Source organism: Penicillium waksmanii, assembly GCF_028829765.1.
Source record: "Penicillium waksmanii strain IBT 27052 chromosome Unknown utg000009l:1.0-4314994.0:1.0-4318279.0, whole genome shotgun sequence".
In the NCBI taxonomy this organism is placed as follows: domain Eukaryota; kingdom Fungi; phylum Ascomycota; class Eurotiomycetes; order Eurotiales; family Aspergillaceae; genus Penicillium; species Penicillium waksmanii.
Genome location: NW_026643255.1, coordinates 997828 through 1014908, shown reverse-complemented (window position 1 = coordinate 1014908; position 17081 = coordinate 997828). Strand labels below are relative to the sequence as shown.

Sequence of the window (17081 nt, the reverse complement as noted above, 5' to 3'; positions counted from 1 at the left end):
TTTCTCTGTACGTACAGTAGCATTGCGCCATCCAATTCAGGTTCATTCTTTGGCATTGTGAGACCAAACCAGTCGTAATAGTTGTAAATACAAAAGAATCAAGATCACTTTGAAACTGGCTTTCAAGGTAGCAGTCTGAAGTAGAGGTGATCGAAGTAGACCTTGAAAGACATCAAAGCGACAAAGAAACCTGAAGACGTGCGGAGTCACGGTCAAAGTCACTCGAGAACCTTCACCAGAGCCAACCTTGGAACTTCCACTGTTTCTTGCTTTGTTTCAAAGTTTGAACTCTTCTCACCTCCATTTTTTTGCTCAACCCATCTGCGACACCAAGACTAGTAGTGGTCTCATTCTACCTCAACGGGCCGCTAATCGATCGTCGTCCAATTGTTGCGGCTCCACCCCTTCCCCTTCCCAGCTCAACCCGCAGTCACGTTCCGGCGCGCGTCTGCGCGTCTCAACTCTGCAAAGTTCGGGGTCGCGATCGACAATTGAGACCAGCAACGCCGCAGATTACTTGAAAACTTGCTTGATTTCACAGTCGGCGGATTCTTGTCACTTTCAGCCCCCGCGATCCGGGGATCCTTTGCTTGCGACGCCCTTGATCGTGTGCGCTGCCCCGTCCCTGGGCTGGCTATACCTCCCCACCACAACCACCTGATTCACGCCTAGACTGGTGTTTGATTTCCCGGGATTCCGAGTTCTTGACTGACAGTCGGAGTCTAACTTAAAAAAAAAAGGACTGGTCCTGGCGTCCGTTTATCCCAGACCTGCTCACTCTGGAACCGCCTAGTGTAAGTTTTTCTTTTTGTTTCTGTTTCTAATTCTGTTCCTTTGTCCTTCTCACTGCCTTTGAAATTTGTCGCATTCATTGTTTTCATTATTTGCCTGCGAAACCATGTCTTGATATCTCCCGGACATGATCCTTCAAAGCCTACTTTTCCACCCCTAGCATCTACCCCATCTGCAGGTATCCACCTATCTGCTTTCCCGGACTCAACCTGATACTCTGCGATTCACCTGTTTTTTGGCAAATTGCTCTTTTCATTCCATTTTTGTCTCAGTGCTGAAAGAATAGGTGTAGCATGTCTAAACGCGCTACGGCGGGCCGGGGTGCCGGGTCTCCTCAACGGCCGTTCGAAACACTGCTTGACTTTTCCAATGGTCCTGTTTTACCGCCAGTGGCTGTTGGAACATCACACAATTATGGCGCCACAGGGCCGACGGCATTGCCAAAAGAAGCAGCACATGATCCAATTCAGGATGTCATGGGCATGGTTAAAAGGATCAACACTGGCCTTGACGACAGCGAGCAGCGAATATCCCTCTCAAGAACTGGCTCTGTGGTGCCTTCCAGAAGCGGTTCGATTCATACCAGTCGGCGAACTAAGCGAGAACCTACGCCGGACGATCAACTTTTCCGTGCGCTACGAGAAGCAACCGAGTCGCCTACCAGAGAAGTGCATTCTGATAGGACACCGACTCCGCCTATCCCACGAGCAGTATCTACGGATTCAAGCCCCGATATACCACCGCCTAGACGCAAGAACAGCTTGATATCAGAGATTACGAACTCCCCGATGTATCCGAAGCCGCTGCGACAGTTGTCAAACTTCTTTTCCCGTGAGGAGCCTGATGACGGTACTCCGCATCGTCACAGCTCGGTCGACAATGCCTCTGAAGTATCATTTGAGCTGGAGCGCACAATCCATGATGGCGAGCTGCAACGTACGCGACCAAGTGACCATGGGTCGAATCTTTCCAAGGCCCCTCGACGACCCTCTGGTGTGCAGCTTCAACCGACGATTGAGGAAGAGGATGAACCGAGTTCCGTGCTGGCTGATCAGTCCGACTTTGTCAACCCTGCCGATCAGACATGGACCGCCGAAGCAAGGACTGTTTTTCCATCTCGTTTCCAATCACTTCCTCGCTCGGAGTCACGTTCGGATGAACCTGTTCTGCAAGAACCCCAGCAATGGGATTCATCCTCAAGTTCCGAGAGCCGCATAAGAGACTACATGCGCGATATTTCTGGGGCTGCACTGAAAGGCGTCGACTGGATTGCCATCAATTGGTTCAAAACCGCAGGCATTCTGCTGTTTTCTATGCTTCTTGTCGGCGCCTACCAGACAAATATTTGTGACGGCCTTGGCCTATTTGCCCCCTCTGGTGAATATTCGAACTTCCCTTCAAATGGAACAGACCCAGCTGTCCGCGAGATCCGAAGTCGATTGTCAGACATGAGTAGCCAAATATCGTCATTATCGAAGGAGCTGAAGTCTTCTCGATCAGAGCAAAAGGGCCTGACGACAGGGCATCCCACCAATATGCCATATAACGCTCAATTACGTTCTATGGACCTCCAGATCAACTTTCTTTCCCCGTCAAACGGAGCCATGGTCGATCCTCACGCGACTTCACCTTCGGCTAGCGAAAGCACTGTCAAGCCAGTCTCCCGCTTAAGGAAGTTCCTAAGGGGCCTTAACATATTTTCTTCAGGCGATACAATGAAAGCAGTTCACGAGCAGCTAGCTGCACTGTTACCCTGGGAGGAGGCTGGTGATTGCTGGTGCAGCGTGAAGGAAGCCCAGCTCGCGGTTTTTCTTGGTCGTGCTATCGTGCCGGAAGAACTGGTCATCGAGCATATCCCAATGACAGCAACTTTAGATCCCACATCAGCACCAAAAATCGTCGAGATGTGGGCACAGTTTGTTGTCGTTGACTCAGGTGCAAATGATGGAGAAGAATACGAGTCTGACTTTGACTGGAAGTCCCCTTACGGCGGTGGAAAGAACCAACGTCAATCCAAAAAGCCCCGACCAGCAAAAAAGCAAGGACTTGGGAATTTTAACCTGCCCGGGGCAAACTCGCTTTCTGAGGTCCTCATGAGTGCCTTGAAGAGATCGAACCCGCATTCTGACCCGGAGGACTATTCAGACGATCCTCTCCTCGGACCGAACTTCTACCGAATCGGGCGATTTTTCTACGATATCAAGGAACTCAACTATAGACAGGCCTTCGCCCTATCACCGATCATCGATATTCCTACAATCCGTGTGGACAAGGTCGTCTTGCGCGTTAAGGAAAACTGGGGCTCGAATCAAACCTGCCTTTATCGATTCAAGCTCCACGGGCATGCCTGAGTTAAGGTGTAACCAAGCTTCCTACCTCTGGCGGTTCTAATTACGACATCTTGTTGCTCATTTTAATCCTTTTCTTCTTGATTTGTTGGAATGGCCAATCGGAGTCAGATGAAACACGGATTTTTCCGCTTTCCTTTTTTTCTGCGGCGCGATGATACCTTGCATTTGGCGAGTAGCAGGAGGCGTTCAAGGGGTCAATTTCTATAGTCTAAATGCAAATATGAACTTACAAATTATTCTGTCATGCAGCGGGGGTCTACATCTATCCCAATACTCCGGTGTACCGTTGTAGCTCATGTATACACGCCACCCGCCTGAGGCATCAGTCCCAAGCCCCGAGCGGGGGACGAGCAGAGGCGCATTTCTATTTTCTGCGCCTCGCATTGCCCCCATGATTATTATTCGCAGTAGAAAGAAAAGAAAAATCGAGCAGAAGAGTTGTAGATACCAAATGCTTCTGGAGCGATCCTTTATCCTCGTTCCATTTTCCCTTCCCCAAGCACTCCACCCCCACTTCCGGTCATGACGAAGGCGGACACTCGGCCTCACCTCTCCGGGCCCTTCACCTCCCTCGGTCACGCGCCTTTCGTGCAGCCATCCTCGTACCTTCGGCCTCCAATGACCTCCCAATCCGAGAGACCTGTAGATCGGGAAGAGCGACAGGGCCTGGTAAGTTGGTGACTTTCTTTTTTCCCCTTCGATTCCCCCGCGCCATCGGTCGACCCCTCCACATTCGGCGGACCAGAGAGACACAGAGTGCGAGAGACCGAGATCGAGATCGAGAGAGATCCAGAGACCAAGGAGAGAGAAGCAACCCTCTTGCCCCTACCTCGTCGCTCGCTTCCTTTTCAATAAGGATCTGACCGGGGAACGAGACAAGCCGGGGAAGAGGGCCCAGGTTGTGTGATCGAACGGGGTTCCGGAATTGCAAACCTCGCCCCCGTTCGTGGCGGGTGACCAGCTCGCATCCAGATCTTGACTAACGCGGCATCAAACAGCGTGCCATTCGCAACTTCCTGAAGGTTCGCACCAGTTACGATGTCCTCCCCTTAAGCTTTCGCCTCATCATATTCGACACCTCCCTTTCCGTGAAGGAGAGCTTGAATATTCTCATCCAAAATGGCAAGTCACTTTCGGGCCCTTCCCCCTCCCCTCTCCTCCGCGATGGCTCTGCGACAGCTGAGGAAGGCGTGTGTGCGCAAGCAAAAGCAAAAAGAAAAGAGACACTGGCTGACTGAAGCGCAATCGGGAAGTACAGGCATCGTTTCAGCCCCGCTGTGGGACTCCAAGGCCTCGAAGTTCGCAGGTCTCCTGACCACCTCCGACTACATCAATGTCATCCAATACTATTTCCAAAATCCCGCTGCACTGGGAGAAATCGACCAGTTCCGACTTGATAGCCTTCGCGGTATGTAGCGCCATTCCCGCGCTCCTACGCTCCCCTTTCCTTTTCGGCCCATTATCAATTCAAGCTGACCAAATCTGGGCGGGCACAGAGGTTGAGAAAGCATTGGGCGTTGCGCCTCCCGAGACCGTCTCTATCGACCCCGAGCGTCCTCTTTACGAAGCATGCCGGCGCATGCTTGAGTCACGCGCGCGTCGTATTCCCCTCGTCACCAACGACAGTCAAACCGATAGATCCCATGTGCTCAGTGTTATAACGCAGTATCGCATCTTGAAGTTCGTCGCCGTCAATGTCAGCGATACACAGAAATTGCGCCGCCCGCTGGGAGAACTGCTATTGGGTACCTATGATAATATAGCGACGGCGTCAATGGACACCCCCGTCATCGACGTGATTCATATCCTGGTCGAACGGAGTATATCCAGCGTGCCAATCCTGAATTCTGAAGGTATGCTCACGAATCCTATGTCCCTTCCGCAGTTTTCCTTTCCTGAGCAGACTTAATGAATGGATTGATTGATATTTCTTCTACTAGGTGTCGTATACAACGTTTTCGAGTCGGTCGATGTGATTGCGCTGATTCGAGGTGGTGTTTACGACGATTTGAGTTTGACTGTTGGAGAGGTGCTGAAGAAGCGATCACCGGTATGTTGGAGCCTATCATTGTTTAGCAAGCGGTGATACTAATGTGCGGATATAGGAATTCCCGGGCATTTACACGTGCTCACTCAATGACGGACTGGATACGATCTTCGATACGATCCGTAAATCCCGTGTCCACCGGCTGGTAGTTGTGGATGAGTATTTCAAGCTCAAGGGAGTCATCACACTGAGTGATATCCTCCATTACATTCTCCTGGAGGGAGAAAATGACGAAGCATGATTGGGACCGGGACTGGGACGGGGAGCGAGTTCACGTCCTCAGCCCATTTTATACATACTCTTTGAATTGCATGAAACCGGCGTTCTCTGTTTTGCGTGATCTTGGACAATCGGATATCCTTGGCATTTGGGGCTGAATGTACAAAGGTAATATGTTCTCTTAAAAAGGCTCGTTGAGAAGAATCGAGCCGGCGCAATGGGGACAGAATAATAGATTTCCTTCCAATGCTTCCCAGGTACCCTAGGATATACTAACAGTACCTACCTAGGCAGGTACTAGTACTGTCAGTACTACTGTCAGTACTGTATTTGTAGTCCAAGTCCTTCTGCGCTCCTGCCAGTTCACGCAGCACGCACCTTCCTGAACTACTAGTACTAGTGCTAGTAGCCCTGGAGGATCCTCTCTTGACTGCGTCTCATTCCTCTCTACATCTACACATATTGCCACTTCTATTTCTTACCTTTTCATGCTTGAGCTCAACCTCTGCATCGCTACAACTTGAGCTTTGGATACAGTCTCGCATCAAATGGCATCACTTCGACAGATCTTGGCTTTGTCCAGATCGGACGAAAATCCCCCGCGGTCTCGTCTCACCTGGCATCGTCGGCGTCGTACAACAACCATACCTCCGCCGTATCAGACAGAATCGGACATTGTACCAGATATTCCCGACTCGGAGTTTCATCGTACTGACCCGGAGCGCACGAGCGAGACCGTGACCGCGGCAGAGAGCCCTGCTACTGTTCAGCACGACGAAGACGCACCGGCAGATGACGATGGCAGCCAGCCTTCTGGGCATGCATCCACTATCCAAGAGACTGCTCGGAGTCTCTCTCGACCTCGTGGCTCTAATCCTCTAAAAAGCATCATTACCCGCTTCCGCCACAACAAATCCAACAAATCCAGTGAACAAAGCGAAAGCTCGGAGACAGCCCAACCACTCCATGATCAAGCAGAAAGTGAGGGATCAGAAGCACCTGTCAGGATTGGCCTTTCAGGCCCTTTTTCTCCTCTATCTCGGAACCCACCTTCTGCCGGGTCGGAGGCGACAGAGCAACAGCGAACTGTTAGCACTCAAACGGCGGAAACACAGGACTCCCAAAATACGAGCGCAACAGTGCATCGGCACTCTTCTCAGCTCGGCCTTCAGACACCAGTTTTAGAATTGCAGCAAGATTGCTTCTCGCCAGCTTTCTTCGCAGACTATGTGCCAGAGACCAGTCACTTTGCCGAAGGATCAGATCCCTTTGCGGACAGAATCACCGTGGAAACTACGGCACCTCCGACGCTTGCCCATGCACCTTCAAAGCGCTCTTCGAGTATTGGATCCACCCTGATGCCCACTTCACAGCTTCCTCCCAGTGGCCAGACCTTTTTCAGCTCCCGCCATACATCTAATGCCAGCTACGCGAGTCGAACTTGTCGACTTGATCCAGTGAGGGCTGCTAATGGATTCAATTCGCTTTCGGAACAGTACAATCTCCAAATTAGACTCGACGACGAAATTATCGCAAATATTGAATGTAAGCAGATCTGAAATTTGAAGTATGGACTAGCTAACGACTTTTATGAAGCCACATCGGCGGCAAATAAGGTAGACCAGGACCACGTTCATACCCGAGATCGGGTACTCCGTCGAATTCGCCCAGTGCAATCCAATATGGAGATTGTCACTCAAGCACCAGTTCCTGGACCATCGATGCCAAAACTGCGACGAACGAAGACATTTGCAAATCTGACTCGTCAAAAGAAGCCTATGACTGCCCTACAGGGAAGGTCTCTGGAATCTATGTCTCGTCTTGGTGGACCTAGCTATCTCGTCTGGGGGTCGAGATTAATTCCTGGACCGTTGCAATTACCGACATGTTTTGTGGCGATGATTTTGTACCTCCGGAAATATGGTCCCAACACAAACGGTCTATTTAATGAGGGCGGCGACACCCGAGCTGCCAATCGTCTGTACGACTACTTTGCCAGTGACGTATTGGACGCAGAGAAGGAAGATTCCAAGATTGCGATAAGGCTGCGGACGATCGTGATACCACATTGGGAGGGCGAGTCAAACTTGGAACAAACATTGATTGTAGGTGTTACATTCCAGGCACTTTTGACGGGGCTGCCAGACGGGCTCCTCGGCTCTGCCCACCTGTTCGAGGTTCTCCAGACCATCTACGCTGCCAACATAGCTGCGCCTATCCCAACCACTCCAAGAATCCAGCTCATCACTTTTGCCATTATTGCATTGGCCAGTGAAATGCAGCGTTCTTTGCTCTGCGCTACTTTTGGGTTATTGATCTGGCTTCAAGGGCCCCAGTCCGGGACACCAATCCGACGAGTGGCGTGTCTGCAAAATCTAGATTATCTTGCACGGGCTTTTGCACCGACTCTGCTTGGATATCGGCACCTGCGAGATAACCCCGAGGAGGCCGGGTACTTCGCTATCGCGCGGCTACTGATGGAAGACTGGCAAGGCGTGAACCGGCAGTTGCGGGATTGGGTTGCAGGGGTAAAGCAGCAGGAGTGAAGGGGTGTTTTCTTTTCTTCTCTTTCTTTCAAGTTCAAGTTTTTAGTACAACTAAAACAAACATGGAGGTGTACGAAGTGCATGTATAAATTAGCTCTCTTGTTTTCTTTTTTTGGTTGTATACATTATACAGGGCCCACTTTGATGATGGGGTCCACGTACCGATGGGCTGTTGCTATTGGACGGCCTGAGTTCCCGAATTAACTTATTCTTCCTTGAATTGAGAGCTTCTTTGTATTTGAAGAAGTTCCAATTCAATCCAGAAGTTATTCAACGTGAGTAGGAGAGTGGGTAGGAGACTGGGATCGACTCAAGTAGCTAACCACCTGGGTAGCCTGGGCCATAGGGTATCAGTTTAGAGATTCTACAGTAGTAACAGTAGTAACTTAATTGCTCGGCAGTAGATACTCTCTTTATTTGTTTCCAAGTTCCCAACTGCAACACCCCTCCCCCTTCCCCTGGTCTTGTCGTAGTCAGCTCCGGGGTGATGTCAAAGACTGCAGAGAGTTCATTGTGCCAGGGCTGACCATGGCACTGCATTTGTCTTCCCTCCCCTCTCCGCTGCTCTGGCACGGCTCTTGCTCTATTTTGACTCCTATCCTGGTCTGTCCCACAAACACCTCATCTCACCCTGCACGCGCATTCGCCCGGATCTGCTGGACCGCTGGAAGTTCTGTCCGACCGTGGCTCCAATCGGTCGACCGACACCTGGGCCTCTTCTCTTCAGGCACCGGCCGGCCTCGCATCCGTGGTTCTTGACGGTTGAACCCCAGCATCGCACCTTTGCTGGTTTTGACGCCCGAAACTCTGGTGTTGTGGTCAGTGTTTCCATGTCTGCAAGCTGCGCCTAGTCCATTTACTTCGACAGAAACAGAAGATCCAGAGCCAGAGGCCGAACCAGCAGTGGAAGGAGAAACAGAATCGACATCAGAAACACAAAACACAAATTCAAAACAGAAACGCAAGCTCCTCCGACGCCCAAAACAGCACACCTTCACACGAATTGAGCTGCGGCACCTTCCTCGCACCTGCAATTCTCTTTCAATTGAACCGCAGCAATGTCTACCAGCAACCTCAACCCCTCCGTCGCCCACCACGGTCTCCCTCACGTTGGCCCGTCAGCTTTCCCGACTGCCAACACTTTCACCGGCGAGTTTCTAGGGCTTCCCATCCCCGACGACGATCAGCTTTGGGGCCTTAGCCCAGTATCTCCCACCATGGGTACCGGATGGGATGCTAAAATGGAGGCCGCAGCCTTTGCCAGCTCGGTTTTGGAACGAGACCTGAAGAACGCCCAGGTCCGAAACGGCCAGCCTACACCTCCACCTTACGATGATCAACACGCGCGCGATTCTTCCAGTTTGGATATCGAAAGTGCCAGTCGCCGACGTCGAGCCCGCGATTGCAATACGGCAATGGATAGTCTGAGCCCAGAGCTGGAAGACAACCCATACCAGGAGCGCGCGAAGAGGGCGAAATTCCTCGAGCGCAACCGTTTGGCGGCAAGCAAGTGTCGACAGAAAAAAAAAGGAACACACACAGCAGCTCGAGTTCAGGTTCAAAGAACAGTCTGAGAAGAAAGACGGCCTAGTGGCGGAAATTGCCCGGCTACGCTCCGACCTCCTCCATCTGAAGAACGAAGTCCTAAAACATGCCCAGTGCGGCGATGAACCCATCAAGCTGCACCTCGCGCAAATGGTCAAGAAAATTACCGACACCGACAGCCGTCTTTCAGTGCCCCCGGAGCCCATGGCTGAGATTGTTGAGAATATCCCCACTTCCTCGTCCGACGGCCCTCCTACCCCGACTGCGACGCTTCCAACTGCGACTCCTGCTTCTATTGCGGTCCAGACTGCTTCGGCATTGTCCTTTGGTTTTGATGACCCGATGCAATTAGAGCCCGTTGCAGCTTCAGTCGCTCCGGTTTACCCTGCAGATGCCTTGGAGCAGCAATTGCGTCGGGACTCAGAGGTGACTCTGATGTCGGAATCGTCGTACGCCTTTTCGACAGATGATACATTCGAGGACCTTATCAACGTACCTTGATATGATATGATGGATGTTTCAAGAACCTCTCGCATGTTACAAGGGTTGCTCTTCGTTGATGGTGGGTAATTAATTGAGGCTGGGAAGCAGCAGTCCTGCTAGGACTTGAGCTATGGTCTTTTCTTCTTCTTCTTCTTCTTCTCCTCCTCCTCCTCCTCCTCCTCCTCCTATTCTCTTTTCTTTCTTTGTGCTTTTCTTCAAAAACAAAATTTCCTTGTGTCTCTGTATTTCAGCTGGAGGGTGTTGGGCGTTGATGTGTCTATTGGGATGGAACTATGGAGCATGTTTCTTACCCATGCTACTAGTATACCTGTTCTTTCCTCTCGTTTGCTTCGAATGCCATGCTGTTATATTATTTAGCATTGGCAAGGCTTTGCTGGTTTGGAGTTGGCTCGGAGGCTCGTTGTTTTTACTCAGTGGATAGGACCCCGTGTGACTTGGTCAGTGAATGACACAGATGCAATGCATCCAATAGTATGCTTTAAATATGTCCATATGTAACTGTATACCCCCATACCGAGATATAGTAAAATGTTTATACATACCCCACTTAGACAGCTTTGTACTTTGATGTCACGGCTGTATGTCAATACCGTCTAGCGGTCAACTCAACATGTGCATGGCCATGCTTGGACTGGTCCGATTTGGCCGTGGTCACGGAATTGTTGCGATCCAGGAACTGTTCTGGACCGATTTCACGGCCGCCCGGGCCGTGCGAGCCACCCGCTTCGTCGATAACATCGCCTTTCCAACCATGTTCCGCATCGGGGTCCACCCCGTCGAACATTTCATTTATCTCCTCCAGTGTCTTTCCCGCAGTCTCCTTGAGACAGAAGAACGTAAATGCAACGATGAAGATATCCAGCACGCCAAAAAGTAAGAACGTGCCCCACCCAATCCCTTCCATGATGTATGGCGTGGAGAAGCTCCACACAAAATTAAAGAGCCACTGCGAACCCACGCCAAACGCCACACCCGGCTCGCGGATGCGTGTGGGGAAGATCTCGCTTGTACACGGCCAGGGCAGAGGACCCCAGCTGAAGTTATATGCGATGATATCGAGGTATATCAAAGCCAAGGTGGCGATGCCCGCGGAAGAGATGACCCCGTCTTGCGGTGGGTAGTTCTTGACCACTCCTGCCGTAGCAAGCATACACACCGCCATGAACGACGCCCCCATTGCCAGCACGGGACGCCGTCCGAAGCGATCGGACATGAAAAGCACGAAGATCAGACAAGCAACAACTTTGATAGCCCCGAAGATACCAGTCAAAAGCAGATTTTTATCACCTGGCCCAACGAGCAGGGAGAAGAATTGTGGACCGAAATACGCCAGCGCTGTCGAACCAGTCGACTGCTGTGCGAGGAAGATTCCTGCACCAATAAGCAAGCGATGCATATTCGGGCCCTCGAGGAGTTCGCGCAAACGGAAACCAGCCGTGGCGTGCCGCTCTTCTTCAAGACCGCGACACATCTCGTTGAACTCCTCATTCACGGCTTCGCTGTCACCCGCCCGGATCCAGACGAGACTGCGCCATGCATCGTCTGTTTTCCCGTGCGCCAGTAACCAGCGTACGCTCTCGTCAAGCGAGAGCATCCCCACCCCCATCAGGAAACCTGGGACGAGTTGTAAACCGATGGGTAGCTGCCACTGCCTGGCGGTAGCTGGCATGGCCTTGACGCCATAATCTATCCAATATGAGGCCAAGATGCCGATCGTATAGGTAAGTTGATAGCAGGAGCCGAGTTGGCCTCGGATTTCCTTGGGACTCATCTCAGACATATAGATCGGGATGACGGTTGCCGAGCCACCGACACCAAGACCACAGATGACACGCCCGACGTAGAAGATTGGCAGCGAGTGCGTGTCGATGACTTCTAGTATGACGCCGAGGCAGAAAACGACTGAGCAAGCCATCATTGCTATCCTCCTTCCAAACTGGTTCGTCACGGGCCATATCAGGAAACATCCCGCTAATGCGCCGGCTTGTTGGATGCCCACGGCGATGGCGCTAACGCGGGTTTCTTGTTCGGAGGTGATGTTAAAGGAGTTCTGGAACGAAGCGAAGGTTAGAACCCCACCTGGGAGAGTTAGTTATAGCTTCAATGGCAGCTGTTTATGCTCCGTAAGACATACCAATGACGCCCGAGTCATATCCGAACAAAGCTCCGCCGCAACAGAGAACAGCAGCCAGCCAGTATGTGCGCCATCGGGCTTTGGACAGCCGCAAAGCTTCCATCGCGTGGAGTTGGTCCTCCGACTGTAATTGAGTGGAATCGAGGTCTGATTGCTGGGGTAATTGGGTGTACGAGGCGAAGGTATTATTGGATAAATTGTTCCACCAGCTGGACAAACGAGTCCGGGCAGCACCGAGTACGGATTCAGGGGACGGGGTGGCGGTGGGAGGTCTTGATATAGAAGGGATTACATGGCTGGACATATTGCGGAGAAGAAGGAAAAGAAGAAGAGGTCATGGAGGCGATCGTCGAGAAGAGTGAAGCGGGCAATTCATGGAGAGTCTGGCTGTTTCGGGGAGTTGGTTGTTTCCGGATCGGCGTGTCTTATGTCATGGACTGCCGACGGCCGACACTACAACATATCAACACATCAACACGCAAGCATCACGCCATGCAGTCGATCAGGTACAGATCATGTAGAGCTGATACGCGTACATCTGGCCTCTTGGGTTTGCCTTGCATTTACTACACCGCTGTCGACCAGAGTTATTCTGGATTGGTAGCCCCGACTTTGAGGATTACAGTAGATATCATCCTGTAATCAGTTTAGAACTCTACTTTAAGATGCTCAAAGCACCTGAAAGGTCATCTCATTTCCGTATTAAATTCATTCAAAGATACTCTTCCCTTCTACTGTGTCTATGGATAGTTTTTGCACAACACAGTCGATCTACATAAACACCATTGACCAAGTTATCGGACAAGTAATCAATACGCCGTGTGACCGAAGTGACCGGTCCAAATTGCGGGGGATAAGCTTCCCCCGCATGTAACAAAACAGCCGATTACCACAATTCTGTGAAAAGATGGACTCGCTCCACTCTGGAGAGAATCCACTGGAGCCGATGGCCGATTAGCGATTGATCGCAGCCAAGCACGAAATGTGGATCCACGATGGCGAGGGGCGAGGGGCAATCAAGATTCAAGGGGCATGACTATGCTACTGTATGCCCATGGAACAGAGATCGGCCTCAAGGCCGAGTGCTGCTGGGAGTGCTTGTTCCGACGCTATAAGACTGCATATGCAGGCGTACCCCTCCTCACTTTTCCCCTCTCCATTGCTTCCGTCCTCTGTTGAATCCCATTCCATGCCAGTGACCGGAGAATAAAGTCAACACTGCCTCTTTGGACTCCACTGCTTGCTTCTTCGACCCTCGTGATGGCTAAACGCCCTAACTTCCTCGTTGTCGTCGCCGACGATCTCGGCTTCTCCGACGTGGGCTGTTTTGGGGGCGAGATTCGCACCCCCAATATCGATCAGATCGCAAAGGAAGGTCTGCGATTCACCGATTTCCACGCCGCTGCAGCATGCTCGTAAGTCCGCACAGCAGCTCAGGCCTGTTCTGAAATTACCCTCCGAAACTTACCATGGCCAACTTTTTAGTCCCACGCGAGCAATGATCATGACTGGCACCGACCATCACATTGCCGGCCTCGGTAATCTTATTGAATGGACCAACATCTCTGGTCAAAATGGTCCCAAGGGATCTGCTATGAGTACAGCCCCTCAGCGTGGCATGCCCGGATACGAGGGGTACCTAAACGAACGGGTCGTTGCACTGCCGGAGTTGCTCCGTGACGGCGGATATCACACAATTATGTCTGGAAAATGGCATCTAGGTCTAACCCCGGAGCGATCCCCTCACAAGCGTGGTTTCGTTCGATCATTCGCCCATCTCCCCGCCTGCTCCAACCACTATGCCTACGAACCCGAGTTGCGAGATAAGGACCAGATCCCGACTTTTATCGAAGCCTCGTATATTGCTCTGCATATGGAAGATGGCGAGTACGTGCGCAAGCTGCCAGAGGACTGGTATTCGTCCGATGGTTACGGTGATAAGATGGTCGACTACATACGCGAGTGGAAGGAGAGTGGTGGCAGCGCAGGTCCAGATGGTGATGGTGATCGTCCTTTCTTTGGATATCTACCTTTCACAGCCCCTCATTGGCCTCTACAAGCTCCCCGGGAGTACATTGACCACTACCGTGGTGTGTATGACGAAGGTCCTGATGTGCTGCGCCAGAAGCGTCTCCAGCGCCTGAAGGAACTGGGTATGATCCGGGACGATGTTGAAGCACACCCTGTCAACGCCGAGGAAGTTAAGCCTTGGGATGAGTTCACGCCTGACGAGAAGAAGAAGTCCGCGACTGCTATGGAAGTTTTTGCTGGAATGGTGGAGTGCATTGATAGCAACGTGGGCAAGGTGGTCGAGTATCTGCGCTCGATCGACGAGTTAGACAATACCTTTGTCTGCTTTATGTCCGACAATGGTGCCGAGGGAGCCGCGTACGAAGCCTACCCGATGGTGCAGAACGGTGTGATGCCTCACCTACAAAAATACTACGATAACAGTCTCGAGAACTTGGGCAACGGTAACTCTTTCATCTGGTATGGTCCGCGTTGGGCGCAGGCTGCTACAGCCCCCTCCCGACTCTACAAAGCCTACACAACTGAAGGTGGCGTTCGCGTCCCTTTTACATGCCGCTTCCCCAAGGATATCAATCTCAATCCACAAGGTGTAACGGCTGGTGGTATCACCGACCAGTTCGCTACCGTTATGGATCTTGCACCCTCCATTCTGGAAATGGCCGGTCTCAAACACCCGGCCCCAAGCTACCAGGGCCGTGAAGTCGTCTCCATGCGTGGCCGTAGCTTCCACCCCTGGGCCATCGGCGAGTCCGAGCGTATTCACCCGAAGGATTTCATCCAAGGCTGGGAGACCTGCGGTCGGGCCGCACTGCGTTGTGCAGACTGGAAGATCGTCTTCATCCCCAAGCCAAAGGGCCCCGAAAAGTGGCAACTATACAACCTCGCCAAGGACCCCGGCGAGATACATGATCTGGCAGATCAAGAGCCCGAGAAGCTGAAAACACTCCTCAAAATGTGGGATCAGTATGTTTTGGAGACCGGTATCATTCCTCTCTGCCCCGATTTGGGAGATTTCTTGGAAGCGACTGAGGCACAAATGCCTGAGAATGCATGGATGGAGTTTGATTACTGGAAGGAAGGTGCACGCGACACACCTGAGAAGTTCTCTCGTGAACCTCCCCGATTCCAGCGAACGGTGAAGCCGTTCTAGGGACTGCATTGGCGATTTGATTGTAATGATACCTCGCTTGATGAATATATGAAAATAGAATTGATTTTGTAATCATGCTGTGGAGCCTCGGGGAAGTGGACAATTAAGGTTTCTAGATCAGAAGAAGTAGATTTGTTCTCAATCTATTCGTGCAGCCTCGCCTTGGGATCGGCACCACTGACTCCTGAGCATGAAAATTGGCCATGCTGAATGGCGGCAAGACCGAACGATTAAGAAAAACTCGGGGCAAGATGAGGGCATTAAGTGCTCAAGGGGTGAACTTGAAGTGAGTTGAATGAAGTAAGCCTGTGGGAATTTGTTATGGGGTGTGGTACGCCTTAGTATTCAAGTTGGTGCCCAATGGGCCAATACTATGACGCTCTCTGAACGGTATTTTATGAACTATGCACCGTGGCCCACGTTCTATAGTATATGCATATATTTCATTTTCAACTACACGCCTTTTTCGCAGAGACAGCCTTCGAGTCTCTTACTTGGAATGTCCTACTATCTACATGTCCTGTTCTCTTCGGACAAGTTCCTAGGGCTTCTTGGAAATCGAAATTTACTAGCTCTGATCACAATGGCACATTGGCTTGTTCCCGTCTTCGAAAATTGGAGCATTGGCTACTATACCGCTGGGCAACTCAAATTAACGACGGCATTCAAGTTGCAAACCTTCAAGTTGGAAGGTTGTTGGCCCGAAGTGGAATGTCACTTTGGAGGGTCGCTCAAAACCCAAGACTATATGTTTTCCAAGTTGAAGGTTTAGAATTAGTGGTTGCTGGAGTTGAGGTCTGGGGAGAGGGCTACCTTCAAGTTACCTAGGTAGTTTAGCAGTCAAGGATGCTCAGCGATATAACGTCCACGGATAGTACATTTAAAAGTTCAAGTTAGTAATCACCTGGGCATTGATTTGGTTGATTTGTGCCGGGCGTTCAATGCTCAGATCAGTATAGTCGGAACAGCTCTATTCTCAATAGTAGTATGATATGTTTCGGGTGGTGGTAATCGCCTTTTCAAACCTTCACATGGTCGACAAATTTGAACTCCCGCTTAAAGCCTCAATAAACCTCTTATACGGTAGTTTAATTCATTCTGTGCCTAATTAGGATTATTCTATCCTACTATCAGTGGATTTTAAGGCAATGCCATATTATGGGGCATCTAACCTTGATAATTAGTACGAGTATGTCTTCAGGTTGTGATAATCATAAGGACTCGGAATAAATGGCGAACCCCTCGCGGCCCATTCGGAAAGGTATTGTATGTATATTATTGGCCGCTTCCTCGTATTATGAAAGACAACACAGTTTCTGGCCTTTGATGGAACTGAGCCGATACTGCTAGTCGTAAATTTCAAGCCCTCTCTAATGCATTTCTTTGACATCGCCCATGGCGACATATTATCTGCCGTTCACTTGGGCTGACCAGTACGAGTATGATTCGAATGCAAGACATGGCCTCTTTTAACCCTGATCGTTGCGTCCCCGTGGAGGCCCCTTGACTGCTAAACGCCAGATGACGTTGGAAGGTTGAATTATTTTAAGCTGCGATACGTAATCAAAAGGAAGCATATGGCACTATGCGTAATAAAGTCCGGATTTTAGGAATAGAGCTGGGGTTGCGCAGTGGTAAGTAAAATGCCATGCTACGGCCTAACTTCACAGGCAAGGGATACCTGAGCTACCAGCATCAGCTGCGTCAGCCTAGCTACATTTCGAGTCTTGCGCGGCGAATATTTCACGAAATACTGTATGGC

The 17081-nt window shown here is 50.9% G+C and overlaps 6 protein-coding genes across 6 annotated transcripts; 5 read left to right on the top strand and 1 right to left on the bottom strand.

Annotated features, from left to right (window-relative positions):
- Positions 1 to 1085: 1085 nt before the first annotated feature.
- N7481_010740 (uncharacterized protein) lies at positions 1086 to 3143 on the top strand (the record flags this gene model as incomplete). Its single annotated transcript, XM_057269959.1, has 1 exon — positions 1086 to 3143. One exon carries the CDS (start codon positions 1086 to 1088, stop codon positions 3141 to 3143), a length of 2058 nt encoding a protein of 685 aa, XP_057117133.1.
- Positions 3144 to 3665: 522 nt separating this feature from the next.
- Positions 3666 to 5431, top strand: snf4 (AMP-activated serine/threonine-protein kinase regulatory subunit SNF4; the record flags this gene model as incomplete). The annotated part of the gene is made up of 6 exons (XM_057269958.1): positions 3666 to 3812; positions 4142 to 4337; positions 4402 to 4551; positions 4640 to 4996; positions 5084 to 5193; positions 5249 to 5431. The coding sequence occupies 6 exons, from the start codon at positions 3666 to 3668 to the stop codon at positions 5429 to 5431; spliced, it is 1143 nt and encodes a 380-aa protein (XP_057117132.1).
- Positions 5432 to 5957: 526 nt separating this feature from the next.
- Positions 5958 to 7955, top strand: N7481_010738 (uncharacterized protein; the record flags this gene model as incomplete). Its single annotated transcript, XM_057269957.1, has 2 exons — positions 5958 to 6954; positions 7006 to 7955. The coding sequence occupies 2 exons, from the start codon at positions 5958 to 5960 to the stop codon at positions 7953 to 7955; spliced, it is 1947 nt and encodes a 648-aa protein (XP_057117131.1).
- Positions 7956 to 9013: 1058 nt separating this feature from the next.
- atfB (bZIP transcription factor atfB) lies at positions 9014 to 10001 on the top strand (the record flags this gene model as incomplete). Its single annotated transcript, XM_057269956.1, has 2 exons — positions 9014 to 9465; positions 9512 to 10001. The coding sequence occupies 2 exons, from the start codon at positions 9014 to 9016 to the stop codon at positions 9999 to 10001; spliced, it is 942 nt and encodes a 313-aa protein (XP_057117130.1).
- Positions 10002 to 10587: 586 nt separating this feature from the next.
- Positions 10588 to 12442, bottom strand: N7481_010736 (sugar porter family MFS transporter; the record flags this gene model as incomplete). The annotated part of the gene is made up of 2 exons (XM_057269955.1): positions 10588 to 12083; positions 12139 to 12442. 2 exons carry the CDS (start codon positions 12440 to 12442, stop codon positions 10588 to 10590), a joined length of 1800 nt encoding a protein of 599 aa, XP_057117129.1.
- A 956-nt stretch (positions 12443 to 13398) lies between these two features.
- On the top strand, positions 13399 to 15319 carry N7481_010735 (arylsulfatase; the record flags this gene model as incomplete). Its single annotated transcript, XM_057269954.1, has 2 exons — positions 13399 to 13553; positions 13624 to 15319. 2 exons carry the CDS (start codon positions 13399 to 13401, stop codon positions 15317 to 15319), a joined length of 1851 nt encoding a protein of 616 aa, XP_057117128.1.
- Positions 15320 to 17081: the final 1762 nt, after the last annotated feature.